The sequence below is a fragment of the Tiliqua scincoides genome, chromosome 2 (genome assembly GCF_035046505.1).
Source record: "Tiliqua scincoides isolate rTilSci1 chromosome 2, rTilSci1.hap2, whole genome shotgun sequence".
In the NCBI taxonomy this organism is placed as follows: Eukaryota; Metazoa; Chordata; class Lepidosauria; order Squamata; family Scincidae; genus Tiliqua; species Tiliqua scincoides.
The window spans coordinates 165,513,166-165,532,376 of NC_089822.1; the positions used below are offsets into that span (position 1 = coordinate 165,513,166).

General features: G+C 41.8%; 1 protein-coding gene and 2 pseudogenes across 1 annotated transcript in view; 2 read left to right on the top strand and 1 right to left on the bottom strand.

The window, feature by feature from the left end:
* The window catches only part of SHISA6 (shisa family member 6), a 320,988-nt gene that overhangs the window by 1,113 nt on the left and 300,664 nt on the right, over positions 1-19,211 (top strand). Inside the window, exon 2 of the mRNA XM_066615832.1 lies at positions 18,375-18,535. Within this exon, the coding sequence (XP_066471929.1) occupies positions 18,375-18,535 (161 nt within the window). The remainder of the gene's footprint in view (positions 1-18,374; positions 18,536-19,211) is intronic.
* LOC136642536 (5S ribosomal RNA) lies at positions 7,596-7,712 on the top strand (annotated as a pseudogene).
* Positions 12,929-13,045, bottom strand: LOC136642341 (5S ribosomal RNA; annotated as a pseudogene).

The following is a 19,211-nucleotide window of genomic DNA, read 5'->3' on the forward strand; positions in this document are numbered from 1 at the left end:
GGACCTACTTTCTGGGATGGTTAATCTCTTCTTTGCTCAGAATCACAGTTTATAGCATCAAGAGTTATACATATATATACAAGCTACATACACTATACATTATTATTCCTTCATTTCATATACTTTCATAAAAGAAGCAAACTCTTTTCACAACAAGGAGATGGCATGATGTTGAGGAGTGGATGTTCATTCCCAACTCTAGTAGAGACTTAAAAAAAAAAATCAAAACTTCTGCTTCAGTTTGAATTGAGGCTAATAAACAGACATGAGAAGTAGTTTTTAGTGGGATATTATTAAGATGTACAGTGCCATGATTTCAACTGTGTTCTCATAAGAATGTTTACAATGAATTCTGAATGAATTACAAGGCAACAAATGAAATAATAATATACAAAGAGAAAGTTATTAACAACTTGTTTAGCTCCTGTCTTGGGTTGGAGAGAGTTACAAAGGCCAGTCTAAACATCACTTGTAATATCAGTAAGAACTGAGAAAGACTTTACCCTGCAAAACATTAAGCTGTTCTCCTTGAACTGACCATGCTGAGGAGGAGAGACAGAGAATGATATCCAAGGTAGCTGTATCCTTCCACAGTTGGGGGAGCACTTTTTAAATGGATGGTGTAGGAGTCTCAATTCTCTATTAATAGTGAATGTTATATTATAACCTAATTACCATAACTACCTGGCAAGACTAGAAACCGTACCTTATAGACTTTGAAAAGAAGACCTCTAAATTACATCTTCAAAATTCAGAGACCTTAAAATGTTTTCTTTGTAACCATCTTGATGAGGCTCTGAAATGAACAGGTGTTTAAGAGAATCTCTGTCTCATCACTGATGTGTCCTCAAAGTCCCCTATTTCTTGCAGCTTCCTGTGATCACCTTTAGTCTATTTAAGGCTCACTTTTATTATTTGAAGAGCTAACTACAGAATTACATAATGCCAAGCAGGGCCTAAAATAAGGAAATAGCTGCCCATAGTCAATGATACTTAATGCTTTTTAAGCAGAAATGGATTTTCTGGATTTCATTCCAGATTTCAACACTACAGTTTAATATTAGTCTACTCAAAACCGTAAAAAACTCAGTTTGTTTCTTTTTTAAAAACAGGCTTTGCTTTTGCTCCTCACCCTTCTTAGAGACATCCCTTCCAATAAGTACAAATGCTGGATAGTGTACTTCCATCGTCTTCCATGCGAACTTACCACTGATTCTGTTCTCTGTGTTCAGCACTGGCTCTGCATAAGGATCACACTGAGCAAGATTTGCTGTGCTATTTCAAATTTTCCATAGGCTCCATTTGTACTTGCCAAAACTTACAAAACCTTAGCTGCCTTATTGCATCTCCCTTGTCACCTGTTCACTCTCTATCCCTCCACAGCCGACCCAGGACTCAGCACGTTGGCACAAATGAGTATTCGCCTCTTCAATTCTCTGACTGAGCATTCTTATGGTGTCTCCCCCTGTGCTATATGTGCCCAATTACATCTCATTTGCATTGTCCAAGTACTAGAGAATGAAGGAAGTTCAGCATTGCCTCCTTCTGACGTAACAGGACTCGTCTTACTGTGCCTTTTGGCAGTCTTCTCTGCCATATGTCCCTTACTGTTTTAGGGAGGAGACCCTCAGTAGCTGTAGCTATATGTTCCACTTCAGACATTTCCCTTTTTTAAGCACTATTGAGATATTCTGTAGTAACACTTGAATTGTAAAGATGCTTTTGTTTTTAAAGAAAGAACTAGAGAGAAAGGTCATTTAGCTTTGTAGGAACTGGACGTGTTGCATCACAGAAATATATTTGAAATGGGCAAAGACTGATGTTTGCCTTTCATTTTACCTCTCTGAATGGCCACTGTCTTTCTCCAACTGACATGCATCACTGAGGCAGGATTCCAGAATGTTGCCTGACATTATGTTTTGGGTGTGTGTTACTCACATATAAACCTATAAAACAATTTATAGCAAACCACCTTTTATATGTATAACAGAAGCAACCCTAATTGAGAGGAACAGCTGTCTTTCTGTGATTATCTTTCATTTAAGTCATCAATTAAAGACTGTGTTTTGTCAAGAGACCTGACAATTTATAAATTGGAAAACGTGTGTTTTATGTAGTGCATGGAAAACAATATTGGCATCTTCAAGTAAAAAAAAACCCAGAGGAGGCCCACAAAAAGAGGGGCCTCCTGCTTTTATAGTTTGTTTCTGTTCTATAAGAGTTTAAAAAAAATTATTTTGTTTCTCTCATCATCCTACTGTCTCATACACAGTGAAGGTCAACTCCTCAGTTAGTATATAAGTTACCACAGCTACACACACTGAATCTGAACCTTCTTTGTAGACTTCAACTGCAGTCGTAAGCTTTGCGTTCTAAAGGGTTTTGCTAGGATTGAATGTGAATTTGGAATGCCCTTTGCTCTTAGTCAGTGGTTTACTTATAGTTATTCCACACAGCAGTGGGATCCCAAAAGTGATACTAACAGAAAGCAGAAGTCAAAAATCAAATTTTATTGCACATACTTGGTTAAAATTCTAGTGATTAGCGAGAGTATGAACCTTTGCTGTATAGGACTGGAAGTCATTATTATTTGTTTCAAAGGCCCTTGTGCTAAAGCCAGTGTGCTCTAGTGGATGAATGGCATCTCTGATGTATTTAGAAACCTAGCACATGTTCCTTTTGCTGTGTATAATCCCAAGGGAGTTGCAGACCTCCCATCAAATTCATAGGGAGCCTTGTCAGCCTTGTCTAAACACCTCTTGTCATTTCTATTCCTTTGATGCTTCCTTTGCTTTTTTAAGATGAATTCTAAATGGTGAAATGAATCGCCTGATTGTAGATGAAGGGTCTGAAAGAAAGAATGACAGATTGAATGTTCAAAAAATTTGACTTCAGGAATCTCTGAAAAAGCAGATTGACTTTTCATTATTAGAATATAGTAGATGACAAAAAATTATACCTTTCAGAGACGTTTAACCTAAATTTGCTCAACTCTGGCACACCAGATTAAATATTATGAAGCATTTATCCATTGTCTAAGGGGTTTTAAGGTCTATGGAACCATATTGCTTACTTGTTTTAAAAGTAGTAAAGCCACACTGGTCAGGGCTTCTTTGGCCAGGATCCTTACTTTTTCTGGTCATTTCTGCTTTGAGACCAATATGTAGAGTTATTTCTTATATGTAGGCTCAATATGTAGAACATTTCTACATTCTTTAGGTCTTCTGTATTGTAGATGTCCCTCCTTTATGTGTGTCTGTTTCCAGGAGTTAACAGGTGGGGAAAGATCAGGGGCAGGTAAAATATATTTTATCTTGCACAAACAGGAATTCTGTATCCCTTCCTTCCTATGAGCGGTGATGGAACGTTGGGGTGTTGATGAAGCAGTAAGACACTGCTACTGATTAGTTATGTGTCAAACTAGTCTGAATGTCTGGAACCAGGCAATCTTCTAGCAGTTGCAAATACTATATCAGTTTAGAGTATCTGCTGGATAAAATATTTCCTGCACAGAGCTCAATGGTTTGACTTAAAACTGATATTTAAAATAGCTAATTATTTGTCCAATTCCACTCCTGTGGGTTTTATTAGCAGCACAGTCAAGCCCTAAATTGTAACTGATTTCATGTAGGTTAGAATATGAGGGTATGCAAGTGCTGTGGCAGTTCTTTTAAAACTCTTTACAGAAGCTCATGCTGAGGGCTTTCAAAATGGATACCAGGCTTGTTTTTTTTTCATGCAGTTGCTGTTTCATCTGCACATGTAGATCCAACATTGCAAGTCATGTGGATTTGGGCTTGAAAGGCTGTCTTTGCAGTGGAAATGAGCAAACCACAACTTATCTCATTTTGTTTCTTATGAAGCAGCACTATCCTTGTTAAGCAATATGTGGATAGTGACACTGTCCAATGACTGTTCTGAGTGATCCCATGCACATCATTCTCAGAGCTAATCTGAAGTGAGTTTTTGGTGCTCATAAGTGAGGCTAGCTGACTTCTGCAGCTCTTTCTTGCTTCATAGAGGTAGATTTCCAGTATGCCCCATATGCATATTAACAGAATGTGGTTCAACTTTGTGAGGCTTGGAGTTCTGAATTATCTAGTGAAAAGCAACTAACAGTTAACAAAACTAACACTCATTCAGGAAATATGACATATTAAAAGAAATATAAGCTAGAATGCTCTCCTCTGTGTCAGTTCTGTCTTTAATAGATAATTGAGACTCCTAACATAGATTTCCGAATTATAATTGCCTACCTACCTCATTCAGTCTGGCAGTTATAAAGTATACAATGTACAATTATATTTACATTTTCTTCAGATATGGGTCTTTTTCTTTTCCTCTAGCACTTGGCATAATTATTGGACTCAGAGATATGGGTATGGTTTATTAAATTTATTCCTAATTGCAAAGGTCTCTTTGACAAGAAACATTTAGTCTTCTTTTGCTTTCTGCTTGATGGATATGGATTCTGCATGCATGTCTTCTAGTCCTCAGTTCTGTGATTTGGGTCTCTCCGGTTAGACTTTTCCTGGATCTTCCACTTCAGGAAAATAACCTGAACCTTTGATCTGAACCTAAGCTTTTTCTTCTATCAAGACACATATTCAGAAATAGTTGTGCCCTGTCCGAGTAACTAAAAAATTGTCATTTCTGTTTCTCCTACATGGTAGTTGAAATAGTAGGACTTGTGCCTTGGGATTAATCCTAGACTATTTAAAATAGACTTGGTCCTTATCAGAGACAATGAATGTATATGTACATGAAGCAGTGGCGATTGTACATGAAACAGGCCCCATGTGCTTTCCATTCTGCATATTGACATACAAACAGAAAATATCAGCTGACGAATACATACTTAGATCACTCCACATTCTAGAGGATAGGAAATACTGCATATTACAAGGCTGGTATGGTATAGAAATGGATGGAACATGCCACAACTAATATTCCCTACAGTTCTCTCTATACTTGATGAATTTCCCTGAAATGTGCCAGCTTTATCTTTTGCTGTCCTCAAAGTCAGGGGCTCATCTTCTAGTTACATATAAGGTGTTTGTTTTTTGTTTTTCCCCCCTGTTGTAATTAAACTCATAATGGAACTCCTGTTCTTGTTGGCAGGTGCTTCTGGGAACTGTCCAAAACTGAAATTCTCCTTATATAGAGCTCTGTTTCAATTTTTCTTTTACTGTGTCTGCAGTAAATCTGTAAATCTGTGTATGCTGTAAATCTATAGGTCATTTTTAAACTCAGTAGGCATTGATGCACAACTGACCTATGCGACTTTTGAATACAACTGGAACACCCTTGTTTGCACTATTAGGAATAGTATTGGCATGGCATCTGACTGTCATGCCCTATACAGTTCCCAGCTGAACATGTATAATTTTTTCCTGCCATTTTGGGTTGCAGCAGCCAATAGTGAAGATTTGACCTTAAAGGAACTTTAGTCATTTTTTTTTCAAAAATCATTTTGCATAATTTTCTGTTACCACGTAACATTCAAACAAGTTATATAGTTTACCTCCAAATTGTGCATTCTGTATCACTTTGGTAGACATCAGCACTCATTATCCATACATAATAGGCTTGCTGAGGAATGCAGTTTCTCAGTTGCCTTCACTGCCACTACTAACTATGTGTGTCATTTCGCTAAACCATGCCCCTTCATCTCCTTATTTTTAGTCCTTGTAAGCCATGTACAAATGGGCTATTTCTTTCCAAGATTTGAACAGATTCTCATCCCACTACACAGGAGATGCTGGAAGAATTTTAGTGATTGTCTTTCTCAACCTAATTGTTGACCTAACTAGAGATGAAGTACAAAAGAAAAATCCAATGATCACCTATAAACAGTAAACCCTTATTTGTTGTGAAATGGGAATGTGATACTGATCTCCTACACAGGTTCTGCTCACAGCCACTGCACACTGCTGAGATAATTTCATTTCCAATTCTGGAATGTTGTGAAGTGCTTCTAATCCAGAAGTAAACTTCACAATACTCCAAAATCAGACTGTGACTAACTTCTGGATTAGTGTTGTCTTCCATTCTGAATGTGAATATTTCTTTTATTCATTTACTGTATTTATTTGTTTTATTCATTTACCCTGCTTTATTTCCCTGAAGGGCACTCAGTAGTTTGTGTATATTCCTTGTTATCCTCACTTGCTTAAAACTCTAGCACTTTCTGCATGTGGCATTCACTGCATAAGAGGTACTATGCAAATGATGCTGATGTAATTGATTTTGCATTTTTATTTTAAGTTAACCCTGATTTGCCCGTTGGCATTTTCTTTCCTGTATGTATAATGACATATGTACAAGAATAGTGGCGCCAGACCGCTGTACTGTATAGTATCCAAAACTTATAATTCATTGCTTTTGTAAATACCAGGAAATGATGAGCATCCAAAAATGTGTTTCTGTACCTTCTAGCTGGCTGATGTCCTAGTAGACTGGAAAGCAGTGTGATTTCAAAAGGCACAACTGTGTATATTAGCCATAGACAAGTAGGTTGTTGCCACCAGGGGCACAAGGTTAGGCAATGCTCCCTGTCTTTCTCCCAACCCAGGGATTGCCGATTAGATGGCAGACCTCTACATTGGCTTCTCTGTGGGAGAACAAGAGTGTGAAAATGTCTAAGATGTGACATCTCCTTTTCTACAGGTTCTTCTCATGCACACGCAAAAGCCACTCTTGGGTACTGTTGACTAGAGGAGGTATGAAGAGGCAGGTGTCCTTTGTTCTCTATCTTGTTGAAAGAATTAGGCAGGCTGATTACTCAAACAAGGAAGAGTTTTATTGAAACAAAACAGGAAATGGAAAGATGGGAGATAAGCTGCCAAACTGTATACTAGAGATCAGTGGGTTGACTTGCAACAATGACCAGGTGAGAGCTAAACTCAGCAGGGGTCCAGGGGGTTTCATCCAGGTGTTTTTGTTTCCCCTGGCAATATCAGACAGACTGGCTCTCTCACTACACATCCTAGGTAAAGCCTACCTTGAAGTACATGCAGCAGAGTACTGACAAAATGAAGATAACAGACTGGCTTAGCTAAGCCAGCAGAGTGAATTGTTATCGAGGAGAAATGTGCCTGTTCACTACAACCGAGCTGGGTCTTTTTTGAAACAGAAACATAGTGTGTCAATTCTAAATGTGCAGAGGTTTGCATTTCTGCTAGAGAGGTAGCTCCACATTCTCCTGAGGTTCCAGTGAGCATAAAACCATATCTTATTTGTCTTCTTTCCTAGCCCCCTTCAGAAAGACTTCCTTTTTACACATTCCTCCTTGTCCCTATTTATTATGATCTATGAATGTGAGTAATCCAAGCACATAAACCTGCAGCCCACTCTCTCGGCACGTACATTGTGAACCACCAACGTGTGCCCTTATCTACAGCCGTAAGCAGGATGTACTAGTACATAGATCGATAGATTCACAAACACACACGTGTGCACAGATGCTATAAAGCCTGACACTTTTACCAAAATGAGGTGACAGTCAGTGTCCATCACTGTCAGCCTTACAACCCCTCAAATGTGACTGAAAAGGCTTTTGCATTTGCCTGCCAAAACCTTTTATATTGGACCACCCCAACAACTGTTACCCTGCACATGCCCGATCTCGTCTGATCTTGGAAGCTAAGCAGGGTCAGGCCTGGTTAGTACTTGAATGGGAGACCGCCTGGGAATACCGGGTGCTGCAGGCTTATACCATAGTCTTTCGAGACTGAAGGTGGCCAACCAACAACTTCCAATACAAAAACATTCAAGCCATGCTGTGATATATATTGGACCAACCCACAATCTCTTGCTGCTGAACAGTTCCTGAGGAACCTCTATAATGCCACAGGAAAGTCATGAGGCGAATGTGTCTGGATTCTGGAAGGGAAACAGAAGAGGCCGTCAATGAGCTGGGGCGTTGCCTTGCACTGAGATCTTCTTCCTTGATTTTTGTGCATTCAGGAATCCAGGAAGTCAGTGCTGTTAGAACGTATGTACAGATCATAGTGTATAACCAAGGCCAAATTCTGTTTGACAAAGGGCTGCCTGCTTGCATAGTTCTTTGAACTTTCCATGACACCTGGACAGTCTGGATACCAGACTGACCAATGAATGGCAGGCAGCTCAAAGGAATCCTGACAGCCTGCTCCTCAGCCCTCTCTTGGCATGTCCTAAGGGAGATGCATCATTTCAGGTGAGTTGCCCTGTTGTCTGCATGAGTAATTTCTGACAGCCTCTTGCCTCTGGCCAAGCAGCATAAAAAGTGAGCATCGGAGCCACTACTATCACTTGAAAGGCTTTGATGATTTTCAACAACATCCACGTCAGCCAGGCATGTTGGTGTGAATGAGGAGACTCTTTACTTCAAGGGGAGTTTAATTTAGTGGCAACTGTGGAATACCTTGACTTTGACCAGAATCCTTCTAATCACCAATTGACTGTTCTTGAGCATTCTATCAATATATGATGGAGACCACCCTTCAAGCAAGCAAAATCCTAGTGGGTATCCATGTAAACAACAGTGTGACTCCAGTGTTTAACTTCCAAATATCTTTTTCTAATATATAGGTTGAGCTGTTTTATCTTTAGCATTTAACAGGCCAGTCTCACTAATATGATGTAGAGGGAGGATATTTGAGGTTGCGTCATGCTATGTCTTTCTAGAGGTTATATTTCGTTCTTATTGAGGTAGGCTATGGATTGAGAGAAAAAGTGCCAATCCTCATTACAGTTGCATGTAAAGAGGAGTTTGCCAATGACTGGTGTTTATTCCATATCTTCCAGCATCAAATAAGTAGCTTTCAAATTATTGTGATACTGGCCTTTTTCAGTGCACAGATGGTTTCTTGTGCAGTGTCTTGATATTGTTTTGTTTCTTTTATCATCACTTGCTTGCTTTGTGGATCTACACTTGAACGGGTTTACAGCCCAATCCTGAGCTGCCTGGGGCGCGCGGCTGCAGCGGCACCGATAGCGGCTCCTGCCGCATCTTGCGCGCCTCAGCCTGCCGCGGGCAGCGCCTCAGGAGAAGGGAACTTTCATCCCCTTCTCCCAGGTAAGGGAAGCAGCCCCGCAATGGGGCTACTCACTTTACTCACTTTACCAAAATGCCAGCAGTAAGGTAAAGGCATTTGTGTAGGGCACCGAACCCCACACAAATGCCTTGGATCCAGTGGAGCAGAACAGAGTGGAGAGACCCACCTCCCTCCCTCCCCCGGCACACCTCCTGCCCGCCCTTTCTCCACCTCCCGCCTGCCCATCACTCCTCCTCCCCACCCTCCTCTTGCCTCCCCCCTCCCCGGAACGCCTCCTTCCCGCCCCCTCCCCACCCCCTCTTACCGTGCTGCGGCTTGGTGGTCCATGAGAGCACCAAGCAGCAGTGGACAGGGACCTGCCCGGCGCTAGCCCAGCGCCGGGCTAGCACAGGTTCTGGCCCAGTGGTAAGCCTCACAGATGCGCCTTACGGCACATTTGCAACATTGAGCTCCGGTGAAAGGCCAGAATGCCGATCTCAGGATTGGGCTGTTAATAGTCAGTTCCCGACTTCATCCTAGGACCTGTAGTTCAGCAAGGGGGCCTCTGAATTTCTCAACAGAGAATACTTAGCACTTCCACCAAGCACCTGTTCCTTGAGGAACTGAATAAATGGTTAAGATGGCATAAAACTAAAGTATGCTTGTAGTGCTGACGCAAATCTTCTCTATCTGTAGAAGCCTACGTATATTAGGTAGTCAAGGAATTAGACTTAGCTGGGTCTATCCTTCTCCGTCATAGAGGGACATGACCACACCATCGCCTGTATAAGTTCTGTAGCCCACTGGCTTCAGCAACTTTCCAGTGAGATTTCTTAGTGCTAGTCATGTAAGTCTCAATGCTTCAAGTGATCAATAATGCCACTGGTTTTCTATGCTGCAGTGGAGATGAACCTGAAGCCTGAAAGGCAGTGTTTCTCAAACTTTTGGAGTGATTTACTCCCAAAGTAAGTCTTTGCGGGAAAGGGGCGAAGGCAGTTTCGTGATTCCCAGGATCATGTTGCTAAGGGGATTAAGGGGGGTGCTTTCACTTACTTTCCACAGAGTTAGGGCTGCAGCAGGCTCCAGGAGGTGCTGGGAACCCCTGCACAGACCTCCTCGGGGCTTCCTGAGGCTTGGAATCTTCAAATGGAGCGATATTGCAAACAGGAAGTGCTTTGTGATCGCTCCGTTTGAAGATTCCAAGCCTCGGCGAGCCCTGCAGAGGGGTGCGCAGGGCTCCCCGCACCTCCTGGAGCGTGCTGTAGCCCTAACTTTGTGGAAAGTAAGTGAAAACATTTCCCCCCTTGTCCCCCTTAGTGAAGCAATCCTGGGGATCACGTCACTGCCTCTCCCCTTCCCCCACCTCTTTAAAGGACAGGGGAAGCTTTACACAAGCTGGTGGGTTGTGCACCACTGCTGTAAGGTGTTCTGACCTTCAGCAGTAAGCAGGGATAGATCGCATTTTCAGGTGTACCTTTGGACAGCCAAACTGACATCAACATAGCTAATTTGAATCTGGCGTCAGAATCCAGCCCTTGAAGATCTTGGTCAGAATTGGATGTGTCATGAGCGATCATCTAAAGATATGAATATGCCAGCCTGACTTTTCCATCTGCTCAGATAGGTGAGGCAGCCTCTGAGGCAGAGGCTCAGAGATTTGTTTTTCCGTTTTAAGATGTATTATTGGAACAAAATGCCTTTCACACTGTGTCATAGTTGACCCAGGCCTGCAGCCCTTACACAAGTGAGTAGGATGTCTTTGGCTTCACTTGCAGTGAGGTTGGCAAGATCAAGTCCTTCATCTTTGGTTAGCATTCCCATTGCTCTCACTTGGAAGTTGGGAAGCATCCAGTTGAAATGCCGTGTGTTGCATGAGTGATAGGAATAGTCATCTCCATCAAATGCGCATGGGTTTTGCTTTCCTTCTGTAAGAACGTTTGAAAGTGGCTCACAAACAGCATTCTGCTTTAATTAAAAAACAGTTCATTGTCAGGATTGGGGGGCGATACAGTGAGAGTGATACAAAATTAAGAAGGATGTGACTTGAGAAGAATGCTTCTTAGTAGATGAAGGGTGAGAGTGTGCAATTCACTAAGAGTTTCCTTTGGCTGTGAATCTGTCATCAAAGTTGAGTTCATGAATGTGGAATTCTTCTAATGCCAAAGGTGCATTCCCCAGCCCACTCAGAACAGCCTCACTTTCTTCAGTTCAGCTCCTAAATAAAGTGCAGAGTGCGTTGATAGCTCCGCTTTGGTGACAGTCTGAAGGTTTAGCAGAGTAACAAGCATTGCGAGGAGAACACTTCTACCCAAAACAGGCAGATTTTATTTTCCTGAATTTGGCTGCTCACTAAACTTTCATTCCTTGTGTTTGTACGAGCTCCATCACCTCTGGTCAGAGAGTGATTATGTTGCTTATGTCACCAATTTACCCATCCTCACTTGCTTTTTTCTGTCTTTTTCATGCACAGACTAGCATGCTATTATATTAGAAGAAGAATGCATAAAAGAGCCGGCCTTTTATTTTTGCTTAGCACTATGTGATGTTTGTCTTGTTGACAGAAGTTAGTAAATTAGCTCAACTCTCTTTTAGTTACAGCATGTTGGATGTGAGAACTGGCTCAGTTATGCAGAACTTCTTCAAAACAAGCATATGAGAGAGACCAGATCTACAGTTCAGTCTTACATGGTGCTAGTGTTCTGGCAGCGGTACATGCTTTACAGCATTGTAAATGCTGACCCGCAAGTGCACATAGCTGCGACTTTCTAGGCTACCAATGCAGATGGCAGGGAGGACCCTCTGTGTGGTGGCAGTGAAGAGAAGACCTTCCAACTCTGATAAGTCAGCAGGGTGGGAGGGCCAGGGGCATGTCAGAAGAGGGAAGGGGTGGCACCTGGTACAAACAACTTGCGCCGGATGCTATCCTCTCTAGAGCCTGCTGACATACCCCCTTGGTCTCCTTGGACTTGTGCCAACTAAAGAGCTGGCACAGGTCTGAGGAGACCCACTGGCAATTGTGAGGCTTATGTAGGGGTAAGGGTAAACTGCTGTTTTCTCTTCCATCCCACCACTGCCACTGTGGACACAGCACACGCTCCATTGGCATGGCTGCATTGGCAGGGGAAAGATTGGGGTTGGATTGGGTTGTCAGAGTAACATAACATGCAGAAGCAATTTTATTGTTTAGTACATAGGCCATTACAAAGTTACAACCACAAAGCTAAAAATCAAAACTATACCCATGCCAAATTACAACCATAAATGTCCTCCTTCCACCACAAAGCAAAACAAAAAACCCCAAACAGATCTCATTGGATCACGTTCACAGCTTGACTTCCTTGAATCTCTCAATCTCTCAGTAGAAACACTCTTAGGGCCCAACTGGAGATGTGCTTAAACACACAACCTGCTCCAATGGAAGGTATGTTTTCTTCATTAGTATTGCACAGGTATGGAGGCAATGAAACCTGATGACACCATGACAAGGGGTAAGGGGACTTTTGTAGCCCCATCATGGTTTTTATCCCCGTTGTAGCCCCCATCTGTATGCTGTTTTTAGTTTATCACCCACCCAACCCAAAAATCCATTGGCTTTCATTAAAAGTGGCTTCTTTACTTTAAAAAAAAAAAAAAAAAAAGACCAGAGGCTTTGCTTCAGGGAAGAGGAAGCATAACTTGTGATCACCATTTTTAAAATGTTTTAACTCTGAAGCCTTAACAAATAAAGTTTCCAAAAAGTCACCAAACAGCTCAGTCCTGTCGACACAGAAAGTAGTGTCACTGGAATTATTTGAGTCACAGGCAATATATGACAGATCCCCAAAACACTTGTGCAACTGCATTCCACTTGGCACTCAGACTCACCACTGGTTGGTTGGCAACCTTCAGTCTCGAAAGACTATGGTATAAGCCTACAGCGCCTGGTATTCCCAAGCGGTCTCCCATCCAAGTACTAACCAGGCCTGACCCTGCTTAGCTTCTGAGATCAGACAAGATCAGGCACATGCAGGGTAACAGTTGCTGATGTGCTTACTACCTATGAAAGAATAAGATTTCTTTCCATGAGCACAATCTAGCACATTCAGTTCTAGGAAAATGGCATGTCCTTGCAACAGAAGCAGAACTCTCATAAAAGACAGCACCACAGATGGGAAGCAAGCATTCATGCCTGCATTCCTTGTGCTAAAAATGATAATCTGGAAATTCTCTAAAGCTGTGATTTTCTGCACATGCTCTGGGGGAGGGGGAGAATCTTATCAGAACACCAAAAATTTACATTTGAGTGAATATGTGAAGAATTGCACTGAGGGGATAGCTCATTGACCAAAGCCAGTGCTCAGGATTCTGATCTTTACATTTTGTGTTCTAAAACAGATTTGACATGCAGTTGCAGTTCTCTTTTTCTTGATGGTTTGTGTTTTGTTTCATTTTTAACAAAAGCAACTTTGGAAAGAATGTCAGAATGACAACAGAGGAATTGCTTATTTCCTCTCCCTTTCTGTCATTTGTTTGCTCAAAATCAACTCTCTCTATGCTGCGTTTTCCCCATGAGAAAATAGTGATGCAGGGTTTTTTTATTTCCCACATACATATACACAATGAGGGAGCAGCTGAGAGGGGGCAGTTTTGAGCAGAGATGAAAAAGTAGAAAAGGGTTAAGCAGCTTCTCCCCTCCGCTACTCCTTCGTTCAAACTCAGAGCTTCCCAGGGCTGCTTGTCATTGAAGAACCAAACAATAGAGGAAAAGAGACATGTACCTGCATATCACATGCAGTTTGGCCCTATTTCATGGGGATATTTTTAATTAAATCATTCCCCTTCTGGTAATTATGTCCTATCTCAAATATGTGTACTTATAAACAAATATAAGATGCATCTCAGCAGGGTGCAGGTGTGAAATGTAACCGTTTCCCTTCAGGTTTGTATTTTGGCTGGATTATGCCAGACATTGAAGAGCTTTGCCACAAGATGATAGGACCTTTCAGGTTTCTGACTGTCTAGCCTATTCTCCCAACTAACAAATAACTTTGGTTGTATCCATTATACATTCTCTCCTTTGGATGCCCAACAATGCCCCTTATGCCCCCTTATGTTATGAGGATCGGAACCCAAAAAGCTGGTTAGGAGTAGATACTACCATATAAGAGTGGTTTAGGGCAGAGGGAATGTTCTTTTATGACTTGAACAGCTATATATGGTATTAGGGCATCGGTCACTACCAGTTCTCAGTTGGAACTTCATGTCTTTTGTATAAGCTGGATAAATAATTTGTTTAAACCATGTCTCAGTATCTTGGTGTCAGGCAGAGCACCTGCAGCTGTGCAGAAGGTGTGGCATCTAGATGGTCTAATACTGTATGTGGCAACTTCTTATGTTGATACAGCACTTCTGCGCTAATGGTACCCAAATGGCATTAACTATTTGGCACAGAATTCAGGACCTTGGGAATTTCAGGTTTTGCTGTTATTTTCTTTTTCTTTAAAAACGTGTTTCTGATCCTTATAGATATGGAGATAAACTAGACATTACATGGACAGTGCCTGATGAATTCTCAGAAAACAGAAAAACAGGATTTCCAGAAGCCAGGGATGGATGTTCAGTTCTCTGCATAGCTTCTCTCCCCTCCCTTGTGGCTACCAGAAGTAGAAAAGGTTATGCAAAGTAAGCAAAGATATATAAATCAAACCCTAGGATTTTGATGCAATTTATGTTCCATTTCAATACAAATCCGATCACAGAATTTGGGTTACTGTGATGCAGATTCTGACTTAGAGTACACGCAGTCAAGAGAATTGATGCTTTCAATTCACTATCATCTCTCCGTCCTGCTGCGGGCAACTCCCAGCACAGCAGGACACCTCTATGTTGCAAACATTTTTTTCCAGTATTATATAGTGTAAAATAATAACAGTAAGTCATATTGTCCTTCTAGGACACCAGTACGCACAGGGTGACCAGATGTCAAGTGCAAAAGAGGACCATGAACCCCAAAATGTAGAACATCCAAAAAAAATGACAAAATAAAAATTAAAAATACTCATCTATTGATTTCATGGGTTTAATTTAAGCACTATATTACTTATTATTAAATTAAAACTATATTACATATAATTTATTACATATAATTTATTAATTACAAGAAGGCTATGCGCTGCCTGCAGGGGCCTGCTCACAGGGAAATGGAGGACATTTAAGTTATTTTCCAGGACACGAGGCTAAAAAAGAGGACATTTCCTGGAAAAAGAAGACGCCTGGGCACCCTGAGTACGCAAAATGCTTTGGGAGAGTTGGGTGAAATTTTGGATTAGGGTTATGACCTTGCTCACTGTGCCTGTGACCAGTATCTTGTAGCTGGAGAAAGGAAATGATTTGCAACTTGGAAGAGATCTGGAACTGAAATGTTTAATTTAAATGACAGCCCAATCCTAACCTGTGGTGGAACAGGCAGGCAGGCATGCCTGCGCTGTATCTAGTGCAGGGTTGTGGCTGGCTGCAGCTCAGACTGGGGCAAGAGGAATTAATTCCCCAGATCTGCACCACCTAAATTGGTGGCACAGATCCGAGCAGCCTGGCATTGCTCTGCATTGCCTGGGAATGAAGTTAGGATCCAGCTTAAGTGCCAGATCCTGGCACCACTCCCTGCTGCTTGCTACCCGCCCTCCTCCCACCCTAGTACACCCTTGTTTTGCCCTCCACCACTTTCCTCAGATCCCCACACCGCCCTGACTTAGCCGGTGCATACTCACCTCTTTCCCAGTGCAACAGTGCCAGATTTGGCCTCTGGATGTCCGTGTGCCAGCCTCCCGACTCCTGAGGTGGTGCAAAAGTGTCTTATGGCATTTTTGTAACACTCCAGGCTGGCGCAAGGGACCCTGAGTTATTTTCACCTAACGTTTGCAGGCAGTCACAATCATGCATTAAGGAATTCCACTGTTTGGACTCTAGGCCCATATCCTCACTTGAGAGAAAAAAGCATATCATTCTTTATCCGCTTTAAAACTTTTTCCTTCCAAGTCAAGCTCTTGTGCCCTCTCTGTATCTTAGAAGAGACTTTGTAGCTCTTGGCTACACGGAGTAAGCAATCCATGTGATTCTTTTCATTCTTGTTCTGAGGAGTCTAAAAGTCTTACAGATGAAACATCTTCCGAATGTCTGTAAAAGCAGCTTACTGTTGGAAATGCCTTGATGTCATTTAGTGCTGCAGCATTTAATGCAGATATATTTTTCATAAGGAACTTGGGTAACATCTTCCTTTTTGCCACCCAGGTCTCCAACAGAAGGTTTGATGTTGGAAAAAAAAAAAGTCTGGTGATCTCACCCATCACCCTTCTTTTCCCTCTTATCCCCCGAATGCAGTTGGTGTGGCCAGATGCTACTAAAATGTCCCTCTTGCCATTCTGTGACTTTTACTGAAGAATATCAGGGGAGAAAAATGAAAGAATGACAACTGTTTCCTTGCTACTTATCTATCTAAAATAGAAAAAAAAATGAGAAAGGATAGGAAACCCAATATTAATTATCCTATTTGCAAATCAAAACAAGATCTAATACAGCACTTTGTTGTGATAATCAGAAACAGATTAAATTTAAGTGTTCTTTAATTGCTTTTTCCAACCAACTTGTTAAATGGAAAAGGAGATGCTGACTTGTACAAAATCCCAATATAGTAGTATTCTTGGGCAATTCCCATGCATTTTGGTAGGCTGCACATTAGAGCACTATGCCCAAAGTCAGGTCACTTAATATGTTTTCTCAAAGCTTATTCTGTTTTTTTTATTCCCTCCTCTGCTGCCAGTTCAGTATGAACCATTGGTTCCATGAGTGAGCATTCAGAGACCCTTACGTGCAGTCACGTATATGCAGTGCAAAGATCTGTGGACTATAATACTAATCCCATCACTAGAATAGGAAGAGAGCAAGACCTCTGACTCCTCTAAAGCCATGAATGAGGAGGCTTCATAAGAATAAAGCAGCAGCTTGTTCAGATCTCATTGATCTGTTGATCTCTTGTTCAGGGCAAAAGAGACTGCAGCCACCCCCTCTAACTCAGTGTGGAACAATGAAGTACCCTTTGTCAAAGGGCATGCAGCCTACATAGATCCTGGCAAAGGCAGGCAGGCACAACCTGCTACAGGATCATTTCCTGATTTGGAATGTTCCACTTCACATCTATGTGTCCCAGCCCCCCCCCCACTCCCCCTCCCCACTGGGGGACTACGCCACTATGAATCAGTGAATTTTGGGCATGCTGTCACTAATGCCAAATATCATTTTCCCATTCCTATCAATCTTGAGATCAAAACTGCCATAGTTTTTAAGCAAGTATAGTGGCTACATTACAGATGCTTTATCTTTGCATTTTACTAACCCTGTGTTGAGTATTTGAGTACCTGAATTGGTGAGTTTAAAGGTGTGGTGTTACACACTTCACGGTTCTTGTGTATGTATAGATACTGACCACTATCTCATCAAGGGATAAGAAGCTTAAGATACTAACTGAAACCTTTGTCGACAGCTCCCCATAGACTCTCAGAAAGCATTTTCAGAGTCTTGGGTGGGAGTGGGTAAAGACACAGCAAGAGGAGAATTACGTGTCTGCTGCAGCAGCCAATACTCACCCAGACCGTTAGAGAAAACAATTTGAAAAGGAGGACATTCATTGAAGTTTTCATATAATTTATATCTTCAGTGTGTCAGCAAAAGCTCATAAAATGCTACGTTATGGCATACTGTACTGTGATCACATAATATATTTTTCTTTAAACTGGAATACTACACAGAAGCCTCTGAGGCAATAAACAAAAACTGGTGATGAAAGCGAGATGCTTTAGCGTGGCTTTCACTTTTGGTGTTTTGGCTGTAGCCCATGCTCCCCAAGCCCCATAGGCCGTTCTTCCAAGTAAATGGAGAGCTGCCAGACTTTGAGACCACAGGCTTTGAATACAGAAAGTCTGTGGTTCACTCCTTGGCATCCCTAGGTAGGAATGGAAAAAGTTCTGTGTCCGAAGCCTGGAGACCACTGCCCATCCATGTAGACCTTACTGAATTAGATGGGACAGTGTTCCCTCTCAGCGTAAGGCAACTTCACAAGTTGATATGCTGGGGACTTTGGCACCATCCTGGTCCTCACTGAATCTAGTATTTATATAGATGCATAATTGTGCACCCAAGAACAAAAAGTTAAAGTATTATTTATTTATTTAAAAGCTTTAGGCCCTGCCTTTTCACCCTTCTGGGAGTAAAAGGCATATTGTCTTACACCGTGGAGAAAAGTTCAGTAACTCTTGCATGTTGTTCATGTTGTTTCATGTGAGTACATTGCACTATCATCCCTCCTTCCTTTATCTTTTCCAGGGCTCTGGCTGATATACTCCGGCAGCAAGGACCAATCCCCATAGCACACTGTGAAAGAGAGACTATCTCGGCTATAGATACCTCCCCCAAAGACAACACACCAATCCGAACATCCTCCAAAAACCACTACACGCCAGTGCGCACCTCCAAGAGCAACCCAGGTAAGAGCTGCACTTCCTCAGTATTCCTGTGAGCACACACCACGTGCAATTTATGGAAAATGGGTCAAAACAGAGCAGCAGAATACTAGGGGGGTGATGTATATTGGACACTGGTTTCTGGGGATTCATAAGAAGGGACTGAAGGAAGCTTGCATTTCAAGTTGCAAGTGCAACAGTTCCTTAAGAAAAGCAATTGCTCTTGCTCAAGGAGGTTGTAATGTGAAGACTTTTTGAGATGCATACAAATTTTTCCAAGAAGGTGTTTTAAGTTAAACACAGTGACATTTTGTTAAGATCTTGCAGTAATGGATGACTACTTGACTTTGCTATAATAGAAAGGAGAAAGGCACGACAGACAAAAAATGGCATTCTATGAAATTACAGAGGTAGTAGTAGCATTATGCAGAGACTGAGCAGTGGCAAATGTTCTCAATCTAAAAGTGTTATCCAAACCCTCATTCAGGCACTGTCTGGAATTCTCTACTACCCCACCTCCTGGGAAACAGGATGCACTTGGTAGTCTCCACTGCAAGAACCAGTCAATCATAATGCGATGCTATGTACAGTGAGATGCCCTGTTGAGTCACAAGTAATTGAGCCTGACACAGGAGTTACTGCATGTGATTCTGGTTCTGGTTATTTTTGAGGTCATTGTAGGTGACCTTAAAAAGATAAG